At 41.8% G+C, this 25,968-nt stretch overlaps 1 protein-coding gene and 1 long non-coding RNA gene across 4 annotated transcripts in view; one reads left to right on the forward strand and one right to left on the reverse strand.

Annotated features, from left to right (window-relative positions):
• The window catches only part of LOC147025943 (synaptotagmin-10-like), a 184,791-nt gene that overhangs the window by 14,920 nt on the left and 143,903 nt on the right, over positions 1–25,968 (reverse strand). For all 3 annotated transcript variants that reach the window (XM_085880868.1, XM_085880866.1, XM_085880867.1), the window contains 3 exons: positions 11,963–12,043; positions 8,927–9,047; positions 5,217–5,388 (listed from right to left, as the gene is read on the reverse strand). In XM_085880868.1, coding sequence (XP_085736994.1) covers positions 5,217–5,388; positions 8,927–9,047; positions 11,963–12,043 — 374 coding nt within the window. The remainder of the gene's footprint in view (positions 1–5,216; positions 5,389–8,926; positions 9,048–11,962; positions 12,044–25,968) is intronic.
• The window catches only part of LOC147025944 (uncharacterized), a 43,192-nt gene continuing 20,059 nt past the window's right edge, over positions 2,836–25,968 (forward strand). The window contains exons 1-2 of the long non-coding RNA XR_015058065.1: positions 2,836–3,225; positions 7,729–7,821. This is a non-coding gene — a long non-coding RNA (uncharacterized LOC147025944). The remainder of the gene's footprint in view (positions 3,226–7,728; positions 7,822–25,968) is intronic.

Consider the following 25,968-nt stretch of genomic DNA (forward strand, 5'->3'; position numbering starts at 1 on the left):
TCTCAGATGAGAATGTGTGTCAACTGGAAAGGTTCGTCATTCGGCTTTATGATAGAACCAGTGAATGCACTGAGGTGAATCAGGCAAGGAAGCTTCTTTTCGCGAAGGAAGACAAATACATCACCTACCCCCCACAAAGGCAGCCCTCACGGAACATATCAAGAGGTCGACATACCAGGCAGGACACATCTGGGGCCAAGCGCTGATATCTAAGCAGCAGTTACCAAGCCCATGCGACTGGGGATGGACGAAGAACGCCATTGAACAGTGGATACCTTTCTGGATAGCAGTTGCCGAGGCGGCCAAATCCTGCACAGAGCTGATCAAATGCGGCTGCAAAAAGGCATGCAGACCACCATGCAAATGTCTCTGTGCATCTCTCCCGTGCACCGAACTTTGCCATTGTGCAGGAACATGTTATCAGACAGGTTGAAGTCAGAACTGTATCTCAACCAGTTGAACTATGCTTGGGACAGTGTATATGTCATTTTAAAGCAGAAAGACTGACAATAGAGCATTTTAAGTGTGTTTATTGGATTCCTTGTGTGTGTAAACATTGGATTAGACTCTTTATTCATTTTGCTAGGTCTCTTGGTGACCGAGATATGGTAAATTATTATTTTCATTGGCGGCCATTTTGAAATTCAAGATGGCGGCCGTAAATGTATTCTGATCAGGTGTGTCCTGCTCTTATATGAAACAACATATAAAAATGGACATTTATGCCAATTTTCACACTTTTTCACAATCTGAACGATCTTTCTTTAATCTACTGTACTAGATTATTAGACTACTAGAGATTTAAGCCTGGTGTTGGCTTAGTGGTTAGGGTGATGGCTTGGGATCCCAGGGATCCCAGCATCCTGAGTTCAAGCCCAGTTGGCTTCTGAACCAACACCAGGGGGTTGACTCAGCCTGTCATCCTTCTGAGGTCAGTGAAATGAGTACCAGTATACTGGTCCCGGTGAATGCCCCGGTTAGAATAGGTGTACCATATCCCTGTGTGTCGTAAGAGGTGACCAGGGTTGGCGTCAGGAAGGGCATCCGGCCATAAAAAAAAACATTGCCTCAAGAAAAAGCCCAACCAGGGCATAGCAGGGAAAAATGGCTGTAAAAACGGTCATTTTTTTATTACTATTTTTTTTTTTCTACTGTACTACTTGGCAGTGCAGGATTGTCGACTCGAGCTTCCGATGATCTGGGGAAGGTTGCCGGATGCATTAAAAAGGCATACGAATGAATACCTCTTAAGAGGCTGCACGAATGGTGTTTTTCACAACACAGGAAACACAACCAGCATGACGCCCACACTGCACGAAATGCGTACGGGGGCCGATAAAGGCGACTCCACGCCACTTAGCCTAGCCTACCTTAAACATGCTTTGGCTACACATGAGAACCTACTTGGTTTGTTCAGCTGATTGTCACTTATCAGTTCTCCAGACCATTGGAAAAAAAAACAAAAAAAACGAAATCGGTCAAACCTGGGAATTCATTCTTGTTCTTAATAATGATAATAATGGTAATGAAATTTTTCTCCAGATGACATCTTTCCGATCTGCGTCTTTCAATGGCAACGATTCTGCTACCATTCAACAGAATTTTACCTTGTGAATCATCCTTTGGAATTGTAATTTTAATCGCTCTGAAGCCCCTGTCACACCTTGACGATTTAGCCAGCGAAAGGCAACGTATCAAAATTGATCTAAAACACTGGCGTACGCTGAACTATTGTTTTTTTTCAGTTTTGGGCGTATATTAACGAGTTGGACATTTGCATAACGTATTAGTAACGTACACAGAACGTTTCGATAACTTATGCCAACGAATGCTTAGCGTGTTGTCGGTGTTCACAACTTATGCCCAACGATAGTCTAACGTATGCATAGCGCGCGGCAGAGTATCACCGACGATCACGTGGCGTAGCCTATTAAAAGGCTGCCGCTCGACGATTCAAATCATAACCGCACTAGAAATGGAAGTGTCAACATCACCGTCATGTCGAAGAAACCCCCCCCCCCCCAAAAAAAAACCATGGAGTCTGGAACACTGACGGGTTCCTCCTGTGAAGCCCATTTGTATACAGTATACCAATTCCCCTAAACGCTGCCAATACGCCATTATACGGTAGCTGTAAGTTAGAAACACGTTCAGTAAGTTCTGTGGTCGTCCGGAAGACGTCAATCAAATATATCTACATACGTCAATATGCGTTGGAGATACGTTACACATAGGTTTAAAGCACGTAACTCATAGGTTCAAAGCACGTTACACATAGGTTCAAAGCACGTTACTCATAGGTTAGAAATAAGTTTCGGGTACGCTAAACATTACCTCGACGTATTTCGACTTATGAGTAACTTACAAGTAACGTGTGTCGACGTGTGTCAACGATCGCGTAACATGCCTACAACTTATGGCCAGCGTATGCGGAACGTGTGAGTCATACGCTGGCATACGTCAGAAAATTTTGAGCATGTTAAAATTTGTCGACGTACTCGGCGTACTACAACGTATGCCAGCGTGCTTCAGCGTGCTCTTAACGTATACAAAACTTACCTATAACGTATTCGACGTGTGCCAGCGTATTCTCCAAATTTTTCATACGTCGGCATACGCTGGCTAAAACGTCAAGGTGTGACAGGGCCTTGAAGGATTCCACAAAACGTCCACAAAACTAAATTCCTTTGTGAAAAAATAGGCAGGATCCGAGGGGTGGGCGGGACTGTACGGCTGTCAATCAGCCTGATGGGGGCGGGGCCGCTATGCATTTGCCCCAATATCGCACATCTGGACATCAAATAACATGTGCAGAAATATCATGCCTCGGGAAATGCCTTGTTTTTCAGTGTTATCTTTATGAAAATAAAAAAATGGCGAGGTACGAGTGCTTCACACGGGACACACGTGATCAGGAACCCTCCTCCAATCACCAATCAAGGGAAAAGCGAACCACGTGATCAAGAACCTTCTCGAGTCACGGTTTCTCGGCAGCAGATTCGTTACATCGGCGCATCACATCGTAGAGAGCAGCCAGAGCAGCGATTTTATCCACTGGACCTGAAGAATGTTTAATGCATTGAACTAAAACTAATTGCTGGATGATGAGGATGCTACCAGTGACAGGCTCATCAATTTCTCTCTCTTCTGATGAGGCTCGAGTATCCGGTCTTCTCTTGAGTTTCCTCACAGCTCGCTTTCACACCATCGTAAAGTCGAAAAATCGTAAGTCGTGCACCGGCTGTGTGTGTGTGTGTGTGTGTGTGTGTGTGTGTGTGTGTGTGTGTGTGTGTGTGTGTGTGTGTGTGTGTGTGTGTGTGTGTGTGTGTGTGTGTGTGTGTGTGTGTGTGTGTGTGTGTGTGTGTGTGTGTGTGTGTGTATATATATATATATATATATATATATATATATATATATATATATATATATATATATATATATATATATATATTGATGTATATTAGGTAGTTGATCGAGTCGAAAAAAAAAAATGTCATTTTTTTTTCGATTAAATTTTTTTTGTTGATCTATTGATCTATCTATCTATACCCTTATTTGTTGGTCGTGGTGTCGGTCTGTCCGTGTGTGTGTTTGTCGGGGTTTTTTGACTCCCTTGCAGTTGTTCGATTTGGATGAAATTTGGGTGGTAGGACCAGTTTATGACCTCGTTGTGCCACGTTGGTACTGGTTGCTTACGCCCCTTTCGTTGCCTACCAACGGGACTTTGAAATTTTCTAAAAATAATTTTAAAAAATTATTTTTTTTCGAAAATCAAAACTCGGGCCACGAGCGACTGTAGGCAGTACATTCAGCCATATTGTCAAAAATTTCCAGCTGGATCCTATGAAAACTGTCGGAGAAGATGGACTTTGAATGAACCCTGGTCGAAAACAATAAAAAAAACGAAGTTCGTTATATCTCAGAGACTATGAGTCAGATATACATGAAACTGGTATGGTAGATTCATCGTATGTCCTAGTTATGTGTGAGAAAGAACCGTTGCTATGGACCCCTCCGTTGCCTAGAAACGGCCATAAAACCTCTAAATGTGGGGGCATTTTAACGAAAAAACAATCTGCAGCATTAACCCTTGAAGCTAGAATCATGAATTTTCTTGTGCTTAATCCTCAGGTCATTCCCCATCGAACGGGCAAACGCGTCAGGTTCTATTCGGTAGCGGACTACCCATGTCCGCCTACCGTCTTGTTGATATATATATATATATATATATATATATATATATATATATATATATATATATATATATATATATATATATATATATATATATATATATATACTAGCATAACCCACGCTCTGCGTGACATGTTGGGGTGGGTGTGTTTGAGAATGGAACTGATGCAGAGTATCAGTAGTAATTTTACTTTAATGCAGTAAGTGGAATACAATTTCACTGTTTCAGAACCATTTTATTTACTTTTTTTAGTACCATGCACCTCATATGGTCTTTCAGATAATGTAAGCCAAATATCACATTACTCGAGCACACAACAAAGTCTAAGATAGCACGACACGAAACCACAAACTCGGAAATAATATATAAGATATATTCGCATTAAGTGAAGGTGTGGGTTAGCAGCTCGAGTTATCCCATTATTAAATTGTTCTCACTCTAATCTACACAATGCTTATCTTGCCTCATTGTAATAATGTGCACAATATTGTTACTTCATGGTGACAATATGAGTAATCCCTCTTGCCTTACAACTTGGGAGATGTTCTGAAGATTCCCACTGTGGTTGGACATGATTATTGTTTGAGGGTTTCATGAAGGGGATTGTGAAACCTCTGTGCATTAGATGAAGATAATGCATTCTTTAATTAATTATCATGATGATGGAGATTGATAATTTGTTTTCAGAAAAGTCTCACACATTGTTAAATATACTACAAGGATAAAGGAGACAGTGTGAAAGTGCCAAACGAGAGCTTCATTGGCACCCTGAACAAGTCAGCCCTGGTGTGCTTGGATCCACAATGATCTTTGTGATTTCTGTTCAATTTCTTTGCCAATCTCCAAGATGCTGCAGTACCGATGTGTTATAGGTCTCCATATAACATTTGAATCGGTTGTCTATTTGCCAGATTACTTTTACAGTGATGGAAGTGGGATGCAGGTGAATGAGGTGGTGACGGATGGTTGAGTGAAAAAGCAACAGGAGTGAAGTGAGAAGGAACAATACCGTTTGATATACCTGTCGTAATCAACAACAGCGACCAGCAGGCTGACCTGCTCCACACTTTCCTGGGGAACGTCAAACACAATCGCCTCGTTGTACACCGGGTTCAGGGTGTTCCTCTTTGTCGAAGTCTTCTTTTTCTTGAGACGACGACCCTCGCAAATTAGTGACACCTTCACGTAAGGATCTACCGTGAAACAGAGCAGTTATTTTACACCATTAGATCCATCCAAGACCATCAACTTGTCAAGCACATCCTCAGTCTTTCGATCCATTACCTCGGCAGGAACGCTGGATGAGTTGTATGAGATTTTAAATCATCCACGCCAATGGAAATGGTTAGAAAAAACACACGAAGTACATCAGCTTGTTTGTAAACCAAATATTTTATAGAGAAAGTCAAATTTTATAATCTTTGCAATTGTTTTTCTGTTTGCATTAACACGATACCTGGTGTTGGCTTAATGGTTAGGGTGGTGAGCTTGAGATCCGAGGGTTCGAAGTTCAAATCCTGCTGGGCTGTTGAATTAATACCAGGCAGGGTTGGCTCAGCCTGTTATCTGTCTGGGATTGGCAAAATGAGTACCAGCTTGCTGGGATAATTGAGCTATTTGAGTATCCTGTATCAGAGTGTTGACCTGTCCAGGATTGTGGCCAATAGCCCAGGAGACTGCTTCGGCAGCACCAACACTCTCTACAGAGTATGGTTCTGATGGATTAACTCTGATAGAGTGTGTCAATGCAAATGCTCAGAACAGCTTATTTGGAGTTTCAATGCATACAAGGTCTTGTCTCATGGAAGAGAGAGGTGAGGGTCAACATGTGGAAACAAAAAGCAAGTGATCAAGCAGGAGCAGGAGCAGGAGGAGAAGAGTAGAACAAATGGAACATAGCAACCTTTAATGAGATGAGAAGAGGTAAAAGGAAGGGTGGGAGAGGGGTAATGAGAGGAAAGATCACAGGTAGGAATGGAGGATGACCTGCTGACTCGAAGCCTTGGAGCGAAGATTGTGATTGAACACACTGAGGAAGGAGATTTAAAATAGAAAGGAAAGTGAAAACGATGGCCTCCTAACTGTTTCCCAAAATACATGGTCGACATAGATCATATGATGGTGGTGAACATTGGTCATGGTACGAAGGATAGATCTATGTGGAACATCTGTTGTCTTCATCTGTTAGTGGGAATACACATGGGACAACTCAACAGGATTTAGTCTGTCAGAACTCATTAAGCTTCCTCCTGGACCCCGTGATGTCACACTTTCATTTTTTCATTGTTTCATAGTCATTGGTATCATTTGGCTGGTATTCAAGCCTCCCAAACTCAGAGTGGACACTAACCATTACCCCACGGAGTCTGGCTTTAAATCGTGATTTATCGATAAGAGGTTAAAAAGGACAGAAAATTGTGTTCTTGGGATTTATGGATTTCAACGAAATGAGAAATGAAAACTCGTACAGAGCGATTTACACCCCAACTGTGTCCCATACCCACTCGCTGTGCCCCCATCATCTCTGTGCCATTATTTACCCCCCCCCACCCCCCGCCCCCATTTTAACTCCTTTCTCATACCTTCTGTTGAATGCAAATTAAAAAACATTTTAAAACGACAAAAATAAAACTTTCTTCTTTTTCTCCACCAGCTCTCTCTCTCTCCATCATTTTAAACCTTTAAAAAACGTTCAATCCTCCCACATACTTGCTTCCAAACACCTTTCTCCCAGTCTGCTTTCCATCCCCCCATTCTCTCCATCTTTAGTTGACTCGTAAACTCATGCCTCATCCACCATTGTGTTCAGTTAGCGCTGTCTTTCTTGGTGCCTTTGATCATTCATCATTGCGTTCATATAGCACCTCCGCTCATTTGTTCCTCTTTTTTTCTCACCTGTGGAAACAACTTCCCTGGTCTGTTCAGTCTTATTTTTCCCTCCAGGGATTCCAAGAGAGCTGTTCACCATGACCTCGGGTAATCCCCTATCCATACTCATGATCTCTTCGACCCCAAATAACCACATTCCCAATCACTCCCTTTTTCCAAGTTATTGCAATTTTTTCCCCTTGCTCCCTCTCCTCTTTTCGGTTGTTAGTTGTCGGTTGATTTCTTCCTTTTCTGTTTCATCCCCCTCTTTCCCCCTTCCTCTTCTTGCTGTGTTTAATTCAGCTTGTGGGCGGCTTCTTCACCCCCATGTGTCCTTCTCTCCCTCCCTCTCACTTACACTCTGCCGTTGGTGTTTCTTCCATTTTATTCCCTTCCATTCTGCTCTAGTTCTTCCATGAGCCTCGATCATGTATAAACAAAAAACATGATGATCAAATCATTATCATGACCGTCGTTCAGGACACAAAGGGACGGGTCTGCTGATTTTCTCTGCTCAGGGATTATCTTTTTGGTGACTTTGACTGTATTGTGTCTGTGCCTGGACTCAAAGTATAGCATGCAGGTATGCGTACAAATTTCTGTAGTTGTCATGAGTGGGTTTGAATCTTGGCCCAGCTATAAACTGTCACCCTGATGTCTTGCAGGTAGGGTGATACATCAATGTGTGCGCTGTCCATTTGATGAACATAAGCTGGGTGTGCTGTCAATGAGCATAAGTAGGTGTTAAAGATCCTATGGTGAATTATCTGCAGAACCTTCAAAAAATGACATTTTTGTCCAAATCATCTTCAGACTTTAGTGGAATGTCATGGAAAACATGTTTTGTCCCAGGTAATGGCAATAATTTGGTACGTTAAAGAAGTCTATCTGCACTTGTACAACTCAAACTTTTCAACTATCACCTGAAATCCATTCTCCTTCATTGGTGAATCGATTTGTGACTATTGCTGATAGGTTAATATTATTGAAGTTGAAAGGACATCCCACAAGGCCCAACTAAACTGCTGTGGGTCTCATAACTCTTTCAAAGTGGTTTCTCGTTGTGTGTGTGTGTGTGTGTGTATATATTGTCGAGGCTCGTATGAGAGCCAACACACAACGCACAACAAGGGGGGCAGGAGAGAAGAGTGGCGGGGGAGGGAAGGACAAAACAATGCGGAACAGAGACATTAAGAGATCTGTGGAAGGGAGAGGGATGGGGTGGGGAACATGGGGTAAACAAGGTGGACAACAACAGGGACTTTCAGGACCTTGCATGACAGGGCACTTTCGGGAAGGAAGGCAGGGAATTTGAAGGAGGTTGGTTTGCAGTGGATTAACGAGGGTAGAAAAGATCATGGTTTTGGATGAGGGAAGATAAGAGGTGGTGGTGAACAGCTGTTTTGGAGACCTGGAGGGAAGAATGGGATTGAAGAGAGTGTGGGAGTTTATTCCAAAGGCGGGAAAAAAGAGGAATGAAAGAGTGAAGGTGACCAGTGATTCGTGATTTTAGTAGTTTTACCAGAAGGGGGTTGCTGGTGGACCTTGAGTGCCCTGTGGAAATATGGGGGGGGGGGCAGACAGAGCAGAGGGGGTGAGACCAGAGAGGAGATGGTAGAAGACAGAATGACCACCGACCTGCTTACGGTGAGAGAGTGAGAGACCCAAAGACTCAACCCCACTGCGGGAGATACCAATGATCCTAAAAATACCAATGATCTTGATACCTTGTGTGAAAGTACACGCATAACATCCTTTATGCCTCTCAATGAGGCTGAACTACCCACACACGTGACAGAGGAACACATAACCAAATGCTAACAAACCAAATGCTAACAAACATGATTCACATGTGCTGCTCACCTGATGCTCCGGTGATATCCATCGCCTTGAGGTTCCGCCCTTTGATTACAGTCAGGGTAAGCCGACCGGCCGTGGGAAGGTAGCACAAGGAAAACATGATTTCTCCCAAGTCGTCTTTCTCCTGCATGCACAGTTGTACAGAGGATGAAAAAGCAAGAGAGACTCTCAATAATAATTTAAATATTGTAGCAAGTTGTGAGTGGATGGTGAAGTTGTTGCACTATCGGGATACTGCATAGGTCGTGGACTTAGCCTGAGTAAGATTCCTGACCTGTCTATAAACTGTCCAATTGGTGCTTTGTCGACAGGGCATCAAAAAGTGTGACGTCCCTTGGATGGATAGTGGGCAGAGTGTCCCATCTGCTTACATATAAATAGCAGACGTTAAAGATTCGACAGTTTATTTTGTGAAGAGTAGGTGAATTTATCACCGTCACGCTGAATAAAGCACTAATTCCAACTCAAATCACCTTCAGATGAATGTCGGGCATAGCCAACTAGTTCGTGAAAAACTGGAGAAAACCCCGGCCACCCCACAATAAGCCGAGATTGTCCAGTTGCCTAGTTCCGTCAAGTTGTGACCTACTTCTAGTGACATTCATGATAAGATTTTTCCAAACATCCCTACCCTGAACTGGTTCCCAAAGCTCTGGCAGAAACATCGAGGTTGTGGCGTTTTCCTTGTCCATCCAGCGCGTACAAGGTCTGCCTCTTCCACTTCTTCCATCAACCATAGGGAAAACATGATTGATTTCTCCAGACTTTCGTTTTCTGCACACATGATGTATCCAACATGTGACAGTTTATCTTTTAGCATCATTGCTTCTTATGTTCATGGTGGTTTCATTTCTTCAAGCACAGATTTGTTTTTTTTTCTTGCAGTCGATGGAATCTGTAACATTCACCTTCAAAAACACATTTCTAAACTGGCAATCTTCTTCCTTCCTTCCTTCCTTCCTTCCTTCCTTCTTCAATGTACGTGACTCACATCCATACTTTCTGCCAACAGATTAGTATCAGCATACCTTCGGTTGATGATACATCGTCCTCCAATTCTGACTCCAGCCTCAATGTCATCCAAGTTTGATTTCTTCTTTTTGTACTCACTATACAGATTGAACATGTAGGATTAGAGAATGAACCCCTCTCTAACCCCTTTTCCAATTCCAAACCATTCCGTCTCTCCACACTTTGTTCTTACTGCAGCTTCTCATATCAGGTGCTCTGACATCCCCATCTTTCTCAAAATTATCCACATCAATTCATGATCAACACAATGGAAAGCTTTGCAATATCCTCTAAAACAGAGATGCAACTTACTTTGATATTCCCTTGCAGACCGACTGATTCCACTCTTTAGGCCACACAATCCTACTCCAGATCTGTGCCGAGATCACTCTTCTAATGTTGATTGCTTCCTCCCCAACTACCTTAAAGAGTTTTATGGGAATTTCATCAACACCTGGTGCTTTTCTATTTGCCAGCTCTTTCAGAGCTCTACGTACGTGCCTCACATTCTGTCACGATCGGTTCTTGGTCATATTCTCTTTTTTCGAAGGTCGCCATCATATGGCCATCTCGTTTGTATAGAATTTCGGTATAATCCTTCCATTTATTTTCACTTGTGTTTCTTCTGTCAAATCTTTTGCTATTCTACTCTTGAGGACCCCAATCCTAGACCTCAACTCTCCTACAATCTCTGTGATCTTTAAAAATAGATTTTTCTATCTCGATGCATGCCTTTTCAAAATATTCCTCTTTGTATTTCCAAGCTTGTCGTTGGAAGTCTGTATATCTGCTAAATGTCCTCTCTTGATACGCCTTTGGTTTTCATCTCTCTTCTTCTGTCTGCAATATTTATTGCATCTTTTGCAAGCCATTTAGACTTCTTCTTTCTGCTTGCTTTTTGGATGTTGCTTTTGGCCTTTTCTTTTTCAATGCCTTCAACATCTTGCCACAATTTATCTGGCATTCTTTCAACCAAGTCCAGCTTTGGAAAACAGTTGTTGTTTTTTTAACCTTTAGTGCATATTGCTTCGATATGTTTTTCAAGGTCATATTTGGTCAGAGCTTTTGATTTTGATTTTACCTTTTTAGTTTTGCCACAAGGACTTCATGATGTGTCCCACAATCTGCACCTTGCAGTGTATTGGCAGGTTGCACAGCACTCCTTCATCTCCTATTCATTAGAACGTAGTCAGGCTGATTTGTATGTTGCCAATCAGGTGAAGTCCATGTGTATAATCTCAGCTTGGGTTGTTTGTATCATGTGTTTGCTGTTACGAGCTCATTCCCCACACAGAACTCCAGCATTCGCTACCCTGACTCAATTCAGACACCAATTCTGTGCTTTCCTGCAATCCCTGGTGCTCCTGCCTCTCCAATTTTTGCATACCAGTCTCTAATTATCATTAAAACATCCCCTTTAGGCTTCTGTTCTACCAATTACTGAAACGTTCCACAAAACTCCTCCACATTTTCATCTGCTGCAGAAGTTGGAGCATATATCTGAATGATGGTACTGTTCACTGGATGTCCTTTCAACCACTGATATTAACCTGTCATTGACTGAGTTGTATTCCAGTACTGGCCCTGCCAACTTTTTATAAATCACCACCATTCCATTTCTTTACAGGTTTCATGACCAGAGAAGAACACTTTGTAATCGTCAGACTGAAACTGCCCTCAACCAGTCCATCTAAGTTCACCTATCCCCAAAATTTCACTTCTTGTTCTCTACATCTCTCTCTTTATTACATGTAACTTTCCCTGATTCATCGACCTTACATTCCATGTTCCAATTTTGTGAATGTTTGAGAAGCTCTGAGTTCGTTTTTCAGTTCTGCTGACCTTAGGGACTGGATTAATTATTTACTGATTATGAAGCTGAGATTACTTGTCTGTTAAATAAATAGTATAGATAGTAGGTGGAGAGTTGTTTAATAAAACCTTGTGCACACCATATCTTTCTAACTCATGAGACTTGAAAAAGCATGAAAAACAACATAGTTATGAGAGTACAGCATTGAGACGAACCTCGAGCACACATTCCACGTCTCTCCAGAGACCATCCCCACTGGACATCTCTGCAGCTTCCCCCAGGTTATCAACCACAACCTGTTCATATATATGGCAGCATAAAAGACAAATTACAAAGAGAGAGAGGGTAGGATATGGTTTGTCAAAATTGTCATGGAAATTCCCAAATTTAATTTGTACCAAATACCTGGTATTGCATACAGTGTACTAAATAGCAGAGGGTAGTTATGGGTGTATTGTGAAGTCCTTTTTGTGAGAATGATGATAGATATGGTACAAGCATCGTACAACCTACACAATTTTTGTATAATTAAACTTCATACATATATATTGTTACGACCACGGGTACCGAGTGTATTATTCGACGGTTAATTCTCGTTTCTCCTCGGAAGAACTGGACCTGGGACCACCGCTCACAATTGACTTCATGGTGTGGTGGGTTGCTTAACAACCATGAACGCCAATCAGTTAACCATGAGTTCCAGTGTCCACCGTCTAATTTGCTGTTTAACTGGAGGTCACGTGGCCTCCTGACTGGGGAATGCGTCCTCGGCGTTGCACCAATCTTATCTTGATTAGATCTAAAGTAAGGCGGGCCCAGCATTTACTGATGGTGTGTGCCGACTATGACAGGTTAATTAGTTTGGGTATTATAATCTCCCACTCTATCCAGGTTCGGACAATACAGGATCAATGGAAGGAAATTAATAGCACGGACAGGTTGAAACATCAACAAGAAATTTATTATTAAGAAAAATAAATAAACTGAACAACTTTTTATTTCCTTGTGGTGTAAATGGAGGAAATAAAATCACTCAAATGATCAATCAATCAAAATAATCACAAGCAAATAAAGAATTAATCAGGCACTGATAGAAAAAGAGACAGAGCCAATGCTTTTCACTATGGCTTACTTCACAATTCAACACGAGACAAGGGTACCGAGCAGATCATTTAGGGGGAAAAGAAATCTGGTCTCGGCTTACCAAGGCAGAAATCGTCGTGGTTCAACTAAAATGACCCAAAATGTGTGAGCGTGCCTTAGTCCGCTGCCAATGCCCTGCCTTGCAGTGCACCCACCCGCAAACGGGCACCAATCGACGTCACATCGTCACCCCCAGGAACCAGGGATGGCAATAAGAAGGTACGCCAATAATCAGGTATGCTAAGTATCAGGTACGCCAAGAATCAGGAACACTGAGTATCAAGTACGCCAAGAGCCCAGTTACCGAGTAGAACCAGTAGGGATGGTCCAACTGTCACCAACCGCCATTGCTGCTGTCCCCTACCGTCAGGAGCTGTAATCAATGGTCAGGAGCTGTAACCAATGGTCAGGAGCTGTACCCAATGATCAGGAGCTGTAACCAACCGTCAGGAGATATCAGGAGCTGTAACCAACTGTCAGGAGATATCAGAAGCTGTAACCAACCGTCAGGAGATATCAGAAGCTGTAACCAACCGTCAGGACCTATCAGGAGCTGTAACCAACCGTCAGGAGTTATCAGGAGCTATAACCAACCGTCAGGAGTTATCAGGAGATGTAAGCAACCGTCAGTAGCTACCAAGAGCTGTACCCAACCGTCAGGAGCTATCAGGAGCTGTAACCAACCATCAGGAGCTATCAGGAGCTGTAACCGACTGTCAGGAGCTATCAGGAGCTGTAACCAACCATCAGGAGCTGTAACCAACTGTCAGGAGCTATCAGCAGCTGTAACCAACCATCAGGAGCTATCAGGAGCTGTAACCGACCGTCAGGAGCTATCAGGAGCTGTAACCGACCGTTAGGAGCTATCAGGAGCTGTAACCAACCATCAGGAGCTATCAGGAGCTGTAACCAACCGTCAGGAGCTATCAGCAGCTGTAACCAACCGTCAGGAGCTATCAGGAGCTGTAACCGACCGTCAGGAGCTATCAGGAGCTGTAACCGACTGTTAGGAGCTATCAGGAGCTGTAACCAACCATCAGGAGCTATCAAGAGCTGTAACCAACCGTCAGTAGCTGTCAGGAGCTGTAACCAACCGTCAGGAGCTATCAAGAGCTGTAACCAACCGTCAGGAGCTATCAGGAGCTGTAACCGACTGTTAGGAGCTATCAGGAGCTGTAACCAACCATCAGGAGCTATCAAGAGCTGTAACCAACCGTCAGTAGCTGTCAGGAGCTGTAACCAACCGTCAGGAGCTATCAAGAGCTGTAACCAACCGTCAGGAGCTATCAGGAGCTGTAACCAACCGTCAGGAGCTATCAAGAGCTGTAACCAACCGTCAGGAGCTATCAGGAGCTGTAACCAACCGTCAGGAGCTATCAAGAGCTGTAACCAACCGTCAGGAGCTATCACCAACTGTCAAAAAGGTGTCCTCCTGTCCTTTTTTATAGGCAATCAGTGTGGGCAAGAGAACAGTGTAAAATTACAACCTCTACCTCTTTTCTTCTGGTCTGGTGCTGCAGTAACTATTTCTTCTCTGGATACAGTTTCAGATAATTGTGGATGATTCTCCCAACGTTTGTGCCAGACATTCCCATCAGCTGTGCAAGTCAGCATGTCGACGTTTTTGGAGAAGCCTGTGAAGCCTCTCTTGCACCCTCCATCTTGTTAGGTGTACTCACTGAATGTTTTCGACCACTGTATCATTTAAATTTGGTTAGTTAACACTTGCAGTGTCTCTCAACGATAAACAAAATATGGTTGATGGTTTTGCATTGTGAAATACTTTCATTTGGATAGACCCTATGGAACTGCCTTTGTGTCGAAACATGGCTTTGTTGCATCTCACAATGAGCTTCCTCTGGGGCACAAATAAATTGGTTGACGTAGTTGAAGCTTCAATGGAAAAAATGCAAGGAGATGTCGATGCAGGTGCTAAATGTTTTGCAACATCGAACCCAAATGCCATTGCACTATTTTTTTTTAATCGTCATTGACATGGATTTAACACCACGTGCCACGTGCTAATTCCGGGGTAGAAGCACTACTTCCAGGGACATAAGAATGATGTATATTAGCTGCAATAACAACCTAAAAACATTAATATGCATGATTACAGAAATAAATATGAGTAACTAGTGGGGCTATGTGGGGGGAGGGATACCCGGCGCTGCCTGACTCTGCCTGACTGTGTGAGCTTTTCCTGGCGGTGGTTTCGGCAATGTCGGACATTTAATAGCTATGGAGTTTTGGCCTCATGATGGTTGCCTTGTGCCTGCCTGACCCCACATCCCAATATACACTTTATTGTGGACTTTGGTGGCCTCTAAACAGATGTAAAGGTGTGGTAGCTTAAAACCTTAAACCCAAATTCTGAAGTACCAACACCCAAACTCAAGGTGCTATGGTTCAGCCATGAAAGAGTAACCAAGCTGTTCAAACAAGCACAACAAGTACAAACAAACACACAAACACTTCAAAATATTTATAGGATTTCAACGTTTTCAATGCACAACATGTGGCGGAACCCCTTCATATTCTTTTCCCATGCAGCGCTGTGTACCCCACCCAAGCTGGGTTACCCAATCAAGATCAGGTTATTGACACCAGTAAATTGATGTTTAAAGATGGAGCAAAAATTAACCTGAGAGTGCACCACAGCAATGATGGGCCAAATGGCCTCATTTCCTTCTTTGAGGCTATTTTCTTCATTTACAAACATGCAAACACATACAGAAAATTGCATGGCAGGGCAAAGGAGTGGGGGGAGGGGTGCGTTGTGCCCATGACATGACCCTGGTTACCCCCAGCACATATGCAAAATTTGATGTGGATTGGCCCAGCCATACAGGTGGAAATCATAATTGGGCTTTCCACCCTCACAAAGAGGGCAATGTTTTTGTTTGTTTGTTCATGACCTGACCCTGGGCACCCCCAGCACGTATGCAAAATCTGGTGCAGATTAGCCAAGCCATTTTTTTCCTTCAGATTTTCAGACCAACCCAAGCATACAGACCGAGGATTTCCTTGTTCGGGGGGGGGGGGGTAGCTTAAAACCTTGCCTAGTTTCTGAAGCATGCACACCCAAAATTTAGGGCCTCTAGGCGCAATGGTTCAACCGTAAAAGAATCTTATATATACACTAGCAGGCTAAACTTACACATTGTAAGCAATACCGAACTGTGCTTCCTCATTGTCTCAGGTCGTTCATCTACATTTATTTTTTTCATTCATTTATTTTTATTTTCATTTAGGGATGCTTTTCAATGGTTCTGTAATTTCATTTTTCCAAGTGTATCGGCTTCAATGTCCGTCGACATGCAAAATTACAGTGTTTCCCCATTGTCTCGGCTCACTCACCTGCATTTTTTTTCATTTGTTTTTCATTTATTTATATTTTCATTTCGGGATGCTTTCTGGTGGTTCTGTGATGTTTTTTTTTTCCAGTGTATAAGCTTTGATGTCCATCAGCATGCAAAACTTCAGTTTTCTACATTACCTGGAAGGTACTGAACTTTAATATCAGTCAGTGAGTCTGGTTAGAATGAGCTTTATATATTACTCACAGGGTGTGCTGACATATTGTGTAAGCATATGAACCGTGTTTTCACATTGTCTTGGTTCGCTCACCTGCATTTGATTTTTCTTTTCTTTTTTCATTTACTTAATATTTTTATTTACGGATGCTTTCCAATGGTTCGGTGATTTTCCTGGTGTATCGGTTCCAATGTCTGTCGGCACACAAAATTAACTTGCTTCGCCATTGTCTCGGGTCACTCACCTGCATATATTTTTGCATCTTTTTTTCATTTTAAAATGTTGTCCAACGATTGTTTTTTTTTTTTTTCTGGTGTACCGACTTCAATGTCCATCAGTATGCAAAATTTCAGCTTCGACGTCACCCGGAAGGTCCCGATCTTTAATATCAGTCAGTCAGTGGTTAGAAAGAGATTCATATAATAGACTAGTGGGGGTGTGCTTACATATTGTGTAAGCATACGAACTGTGCTTCCCCATTGTCAGGTCGCTCACCTAAAATTGATTTTTCATTTTTCACATTTATTTATATTTTTATTTACGGATGCTTTCCGATGGTTCTTTGGTTTTCCCTGGTGTATCAGCTTCGATGTCCATTGTCACACAAAATTACCATGCTTCCCCATTGTCTCAGGTCACTCACCTGCATTTTTGTCATTTTTTTTCATTTATTTATATTTTCATTTTTGGATGTTGTCTGACGATTCTGTGAATTTTTCCAATGTACCAGCTTTGATGGCCATCGGCACACAACATTTCAGCTTTCTACGTCACCCGAAAGGTTTCGATCTTTAATATCAGTCAGTGAATGAGTCAGACAGTGGTTAGAAAGCTTTATACCGTCATGCCTCCAGAATCCAAACGCCCCATTGTTTGAACAAATTGGAATCCGAACAATCTTTTCGAGAAAAATTTGCCCTAAAAACCGAACACATTTTCGAAAACCGAACACAACGTGACGTTCATGTTTGTTCACCTGTCTCCCCCGCCTGTTCGACCTGCATCTTCGCGCTTTGTTCATTCAGTTTGTCGGTGGAAGTACTCGTGAAAGCATCTCTTGTGTGTCGATCGCTACTTTACCTCGTGTTTTCACCTTGATTTGTGCTGTTTTTTTTTTCTTCAATTATCACCCTTGTGCATTCACCATGGCAACCAAGAAGAGCAGTGAAGCAAATAGGAGTAAGAGGAAGTCCGTGAGAATGGCAATTGAGTTGAAGAAATAACTTATCGCTAAGCATGAGAGCGGTACGCGTGTGTCTGATCTCGCTGCCATGTTCGAGCTGCCGAAATCGACTGTGTGTAGGATTCTGAAAAATAAAGAAGCGATAAAAGCGCGAAAACCTGTCATGAAGCGAACTCATTCAATGAACCCTCTGACTAATCGGCTTTAACGAGCTCAACCTTTTTTTTCGCGAGCATGGTAGTGACGTGATGCTGCGTCACCCAATCGCTTCACCTCTTGATTATCTCCGTGGAACCGTGCGCTGAAAACGGCACGTTTGTGTCTCCACAGAGTGTACTGGGATATAAAACACCATTTGGTGCTTCATGGTTAATTACATACTTCCACCAGGCTGAACAGTTTACGTTTTAGATCCCAATGGCCACTGATAGGCCGGAGCTGCATCCAGACCTGATGGAAGAAGCGACAACGCTCCTGCTCAAGCCCCATGCTTGGAAGAAGAATCATGACTCAGAAAAGGTCATTAAGGCCTAAGTCACATTTGCTCTATGGCGAGGATACGGCGGCCGTACGCCCTCTTAATTGATAGAAATGTGCGGCGGCTGCAGAGTTTCTGAGGTGGCCTCAGGGTGGCCCTACGTCGTATGGCTATATTTTACAGGCCGTAAGGTCGCCGTGGAATTATAACGCAGAGTTATAACTTTTTTCATTTCTACGTTCGCCGTAGCAATTCGACAAGCCCAAAAAAAAAAAAAAAAAAACCAATGTCACCCGCAGGGTGACCCGTATCTTGCCAAAAGGTGACCACGTGTGACTTCTTTAAGGATTACACTGAGGTGAACAGAGCTGCTATCCACCAGGAGCGATTCCTTGAGGAATATCTGCCTACGAGAGATTCCGATGAGAATTGTTTTCCAGAGTAACCATGAAAAATTTGCGTTTTCCTCATAACGTCACCAAATGACGTCATAATGTCTCAAGCTTCACATATCTAGAAAGCACTCATCGAGGTGTTCAAATTGAGGTATTAAACGATATGGTTCCTAAAACTTGAAAATTTGATCTTGGGGTCAAATATGTTTGACCTGAAGCGCTAACCATGAAGGTCAAGGCCAATCACCACCAAAAATTAATCAGCTGAGCGCCAGACCATGAACTATATTCCCATGAAGTTTGAAGACGATCCGATCAAAATTACTCAAAAAATAAGGGTTTCGTCGACTCCCCTGATTTGCGACAAAGTGACCTTGACCTTTGACCTTGACCTTCAAAATTTTGTGCACTGAAAGGGACCTCTATAGGCCTCTGATATGCGAAGTTACAAAAATTTCCAATGATAACTGTGCTCTGCAGAATTTTTTATATGTGATTACAGACAAACAAAAAAAATAAAAACAATGTCACCCGCAGGGTGACCCGTATCTTGCCAAAAGGTGACCACATGTGACTTCTTTAAGGTCACACTGAGGTGAACAGAGCTGCTATCCACCAGGAGCGATTCCTTGAGGAATATCTGCCTACGAGAGATTCCGATGAGAATCATTCTCCAGAGTAACCATGAAAAATATGCGTTTTCCTCATAACATCACCAAATGACGTCATAATGTCTCAAGCTTCACATATCTAGAAAGCACTCATCGAGGTGTTCAATTTGAGGTATTAAACGATATGGTTCCTAAAACTTGAAAATTTGATCTTGGGGTCAAATATGTTTGACCTGAGGCGCTAACCATGAAGGTCAAGGCCAATCGCCACCAAAAATTAATCAGCTGAGCGCCAGACCATGAACTATATTCCCATGAAGTTTGAAGACGATCCGATCAAAATTACTCAAAAAATAAGGGTTTCGTCGACTCCCCTGATTTGCGACAAAGTGACCTTGACCTTTGACCTTGACCTTCAAATTTTTGTGCACTGAAAGGGACCTCTATAGGCCTCTGATATGCGAAGTTACAAAAATTTCCAATGATAACTGCTCTGCAGAATTTTTTATACATAATTACAGACAAACAAACAAACAAAAAAAAAAAACATACAAGCTGACTAACATATCTTGCAAAAACTTCGTTTTGGCAAGATAAAAACTGGTAAAAAAAACAATAATAATAATGAACCCGCTCGTTACCGTCCGTCTGGCCGCACGTTCGCCTTCGGGCCCCCCTGTGGTCGCCTTGCGGGCACCTTGCGTCTGCCTTTAAAATTCTATGGCTGCCGCAGGAACGCCCTAAGGTCACCGTGCGTCATCAAATCAAAGACCGTACGGCAACCCCACGTTTTCGGTCTCCACAATTTATAAATACGCCGTGCAGCTCCCCTAAAAATAAAAACATATGTGACTGCTACATTGTGTGACCGTGGAAATACTGCGGCCGCCGTATAATTGCTAATGGCGTAGATTTTGGAGACCCCACGGCCGCCGTGGCAAATGTGACCTAGGCCTTATTAATCTTATTTTACCTTAAACATGGGCAATTTCAGTTGAAAGTGTCTTGAAAGTGGGTTTTCTTGGGGTCCAGGAACGGATTAATTCACTTTCCATTATTTCTTATTGGGAAAATAGTTTTGGAATCCGAAGAGCCTCTTGGAATGAATTAAATTCAGATTCTGGGGGCACCACTGTATATTAGACATTCTAAGCAATAACGAACCAAGTTTCCCCATTGTCTTGGGTAGTTCACCGACATATTTTTTTCATTTATTTATTTTCTCTTTTTTTTTTCATTTATTTATATTTTCATGTACAGATGCTTTCTGATGGTTCTGTGATTTTTCCTGGTGTATCGGCTTCGATGTCCATTGGCACAAAATTACTATGCTTCCCCATTGTCTCAGGCCGCTCACCTGCATTTTTTCCATATATTTTTTTTCATTTATTTATTTTCATTTATTTATATTTTCATTGATGGACACTCTAATGGTTCTGTAATTTTTCCAGTGAATCAGCTTCAATGTCTGTCACCAACAAAAATTACCATGTTTCCCCCATTGTCTTGGGCCACTCGCCTGCATTTTTTCCATTTATTTATTTTCATTTATTTATATTTTCATTTGCCTATTCTTTCCAATAGTTCAGTGATATTTTTTCTGTGTAGCGGCTTCGATGTCCATTGGCACGCAAAATTTCAGCTTTCTACGTCACCCGGAAAGTACTACGTCACTACGGAAAGAAAGTACGTCACCCGAACTTTAGTATCAGTCAGTCAGTGAATCAGTGAGTCAGTTTGTGGTTATAAAGAGCTTTATACACTCGGTGTACAAAACATTAGGAACACCTGCTCTTTCCATAAAATAGACTGGTCAGGTGAATCCAGGTGAAAGCTTTGGTCCCTTATTGATTGCACCTGTTAAATTCACTTCAGTCAGTGTTGATGAAGGTGAGGAGACACATTGAAGAAGGATTTTTAAGCCTTAAGACGACTGAGACATGCATTGTATATGTGTGCCAATCAGAGGGTGCATGGGCAAGACAAAATATTTAATTGCCTTTGAACGGGGTATGGTAGGAGGTGCCAAGTGCACTGGTTTGCATGTGTCAAGAACTGCAATGCTGCTGAGTTTTTCCCACTCAACAGTTTCCCATGTATATCAAGAATGGTCCACCACCCAAAGCACTTCCAGCCAATGGCAGGCCAGTGATCGAAAATGGCTCATTTATGAAAGAGGCCAAAGGAGACTGACACGAATTGTGCTCAGCAACAGACGGGCTACAGTTAGTCAATTGACAGTCCAGTACAATATTGGTGCCGAAAGACCCATAAAATAATGCACAACTCATCGTACCATGACACAATTGTGGTATGGCAGCTGATGACCAGACAGAGTTCCACTTCTTTCAGCAAAAAACAAGAACCCGAGGTTGCATTGGGATAAGAAATGAAAATACTGGACACTGGAGGATTGGAAGGACATTGCCTGGTCTGATGAATCCCAGTCCCTGCTGTTTCACGCTGATGGGAGGACTCGGGTATAGAGAAAAACCACATGAGTGCATGATATATGTATATGTGTATATATATATATATATATATATATATATATATATATATATATATATATATATATATATATATATATATATATATATATATATATACACACAGCTCTGGAAAAAAATAAGAGACCACTCCAAAAAAATTTTAAATCAGCATCTCCACATGTATGGCAGCTATTCCATTCCAGTGTCTGTTGAATTCCAACACAGGCACACCTCATTCGACTTAGTGAGGTACTGATTAGGTGATCACCTGAACCGAATCTTATTTAACAAGGAAAAGTATAAAAACCACTGCTGTGGCCATCACTATCCTCTTGAAATAGGACCAGCTGGATGGCAAAAACAGTGCTTGTAGTACCTCAAAAGTAATTGGAATCAAAAAACAACTATTGACCATGCCAAAAGAGTTGAAAAGAAAAGTTTTGAGTGAGGAAAAGAAGGGTTCAATTCTGGCTTTACTGGCAGAAGGATACAGTGAGCGTCACTTTGCTTCCATCCTTAAAATTTCAAAGATGGCGGTTCATAAGAACAAGGTCAAGCAGCAGACATTGGGGACAACAAAGCTACAGACTGGCAGAGGGCGAAAACGACTTTCCACTGACCGGGATGACCTCCAACTCATTCGAATGTCACTCAACAACCGTGGGATGACATCAAGTGACCTACAAAAAGAATGACAAACGGCAACTGGGGTGAAGTGCACGGCGAGGACGGTTCGAAACAGGCTCCTCGGGGCAGGGCTGCAGTCATGCAAAGGTAGAAAAAAGCCCTTCATCAATGAGAAGCAAAGAAGAGCCAGGCTGAGGTTTGCAAAAGACAATAAGGATTGGACCATAGAGGACTGGAGTAAGGTCATCTTCTCTGATGAGTCCAATTTTCAGCTTTGCCCAACACCTGGTCGTCTAATGGTTAGACGGAGACCTGGAGAGGCCTACAAGCCACAGTGTCTTGCACCCACTGTGAAATTTGGTGGAGGATCGGTGATGATCTCTGGGGGTGCTTCTGCAAGGTTGGAATCAGGCAGATTTGTCTTTGTGAAGGACTTATGAATCAAGCCACGTACAAGGTTGTCCTGGAAGAACACTCACTTCCTTCTGCTCTGACAATGTTCCCCAACTCTGAGGATTGGTTTTTCCAGCAGGACAATGCTCCATGCCACACAGCCAGGTCAATCAAGATGTGGATGGAGGACCATCAGATTAAGACCCTGTCATGGCCAGCCCAATCTCCAGACCTGAACCCCAATGAAAACCTCTGGAATGTGATCAAGAGGAAGATGGATGGTCACAAGCCATCAAAGAAAGCCGAGCTGCTTGAATTTTTGCGCCAGGAGTGGCATAAAGTCACCCAACAGCAATGTGAAAGACTGGTGGAGAGCATGCCAAGACGCATGAAAGCTGTGATTAAAAATCAGGGTTATTCCACAAAATATTGATTTCTGAACTCTTCCTAAGTTAAAACATTAGTATTGTGTTGTTAAAAATGAATATGAACTTGTTTTGTTTGTATTATTTGAGGTCTGAAAACACTGAATCTTGTTATTTTGACCAGTTGTCATTTTCTGCAAATAAATGCTCTAAATGACAATATTTTTATTCGAAATTTGGGAGAAATGTTGTCAGTAGTTTATAGAATAAAGCAAAAATGTTCATTTTACTCAAACACATTCCTATAAATAGTAAAACCAGAAAAACTGATAATTTTGCAGTGGTCTCTTAATTTTTTCCATAGATATATATATATATATATATATATATATATATATATATATATATATATATATATATATATATATATATATATATATATATATATATATATATATAGTCATGCGCCACTTAACGACAGGGTTACGTTCTCAGAAACGCGTCGTTAAGCGACGTCGTCAATGTACGAACATCATTTTTTTTTTTTCGTTTTTGAACATCGTACTTACACAAACATAGACACCTAAGCTATATGGTGTAGCCTATTGCTCCTCGGATACAAACCTGTACAGCATGTTACTTTACTGAATATTGTCGGCAATTGTAACACACATCCAAGAAACAGAAGACGCATTAGATTTACCTTTGTGCAGTTCATGACGGCCATCAGTGTTGTTAGCAGCAGCTTACAACCTCCTCTCGCATCGATTATAGAAAGGTGAATAAATAGCGTTTGGATTTTATAAATACGTAATCATTGCATTGATGTTATAATTTACAAATGAATAAACGAGCTTCTGTCAATTGTGATATATTTTTGGAACAGTGCGATTGTTTTAACAACATAAAAAGCTTCACTAAAAATAAATCTGTGTCTTAATTGACGAACAACAACGATTTATTCCTGGAATTCTTCAATTCAAAGGTAATTTACTTGCTAGAAGGTAAACGTGGAAACATTGGTTCAGTTTGAAAAACCGATTTCCTTGAATCTCGATTTAGCACGACCCTTTTTTTTTCAGCAATGACATTTTATGGACCTCAATGATCTCATTATAACAGGGCCACACTGTCATTGTTTATTATCATTATGAGGTATTATGTTCTGTTGAGTGTACATAATTGCATGTGCTATTTTTATACGAGGCTACGTCACTCGGCGATAGGAATTTTTCAGCCACATATTTTTTTCATTTTTTTATTTATTTCTTTTCAGAGCTGGCAGACCCGTCGTATATGCGATCCGTCGTTGCCTGGAACGTTGTGTGGCGGCGCATGACTGTATATAATGAAGAAGTGTATGTGATTATGTATGTATGTATGTATGTCCGCTCTTCACCCATTAGTTGGACAGCTGATCTGACATCACCCAGAATTGTGACCTAAAATACTTAACCTGAAGTACCCCAAGGACCATAAAGACCATCAAGACCCAAAATACCCTAAATACCAAAAAATACCCAGAAAGACCCCAAAGACCCTGAAGACCAAAAATACCTAAATGACCCTGAGGACAAAAGTACCTAAAAGACCCAGAAGACTCAAGAGACCCCCCAAGGACCAAAAAGACCATCAGGACCATCAAGACTCAAAACACCTTCAAGACCTTTAAAACCCCAAAAAGACCCAAAATAGCTAAAAGACCCCACAGACCTAAAAGACCATGAAGACCCAAAAGACCTAAAAGACCCAAAAGACACTGAAGACCAAAAAGACACAAAAGGTCCACAAATACCCTGAAGACCCCAAAGACCCTTAAAGGTCCCCTGACATGAAAAATAAACTTGTTATTTATATATTAACTTGACCTTCCTAGTGAAGAAATCACCCATGTTTTTTATTTTTAAAATAAAAAATGGGATAATTAAAGCAATATTTTGATCATTTCTGGAGCCTTTCACAACGTGCTATGCGCCGCCCCTAAAAAAATGGACTTCAGCAAATCGCAGCGTGATGTCACATACAGTAACTCGCACAGAGTGGATTGACTCGAGAGTCGAGATGTCGCGCGCCTTATAAAGTACGTAAAATGCATTTTGCACATGTTAGTGCAATCTCTGTGATCGTCTTAATTCCAGTGATTTTTTTCGCGAAAGTTTAAAATAGTTTTAGCCGTCCTTTCAAAAATGCCTGCAAGATGTATCGTAGCAGGATGCAGCAATACAAGCAAAGACGGTGTAAGCCTTCATGTATTCCCGAAAGATGATAATCGTCGGAGAATATGGACATCTAAAGTGAAGTTGACGAGGGGAAACTGGAAAGGCCCCAGCGACATGAGCATCATGTGCAGCACCCACTTCGAAGACAGTGACTTTGAGCACGGGCTCTATTCATCCCTCTATTCATCCCAACCCCTCATTCCTCACACACAGAGACAAGAATTTATGCTTCTGAGCCGTGTATGCACAACAATCACGAGGCAATTATTTATCCCTTTACTACCTTGTCGTAGTAGTGTACAAATCCAATACATGTATGCACAATAAAGGGCTATACCATGTACACAAAATATAAAATTTGACTGTTTAACCTTTCCATTTAAAAAAAAATTACAGGGACATACGAGTAAAACACTAACCATTAATATTGCATCATTTCAAGGTGCAAGGAGATCATTTTAAAATCAAACGATGTGAAAAACCTGCACCCACATTTTGCAGCTTATTGAATTGTTCGTTGCAACCAGCCTGCTGGGATGGGTACGATTCCACATACATGCAAGCCAGGTATGGATGCACTCGACATACATGGGTTTATTCTAAAGTGAAGGTACTGCTTCCATTGGCATGCTATTCATTAACATTGAGCCATAATTCTGTGAAACAATAAAAGGGGAAAAAATGTTTGCACAACTATGAAAGACAAATTTATCTGTCCTATTACACAGCCTCATATCCTCAGGACTCTTGCGCATTGACTTATACATTGTGTGCATGCTAA

This window comes from Eptatretus burgeri, chromosome 5 (assembly GCF_056783735.1).
Source record: "Eptatretus burgeri isolate ZD-2024b chromosome 5, Ebu_testis_v1, whole genome shotgun sequence".
Lineage (NCBI taxonomy): Eukaryota > Metazoa > Chordata > Myxini > Myxiniformes > Myxinidae > Eptatretus > Eptatretus burgeri.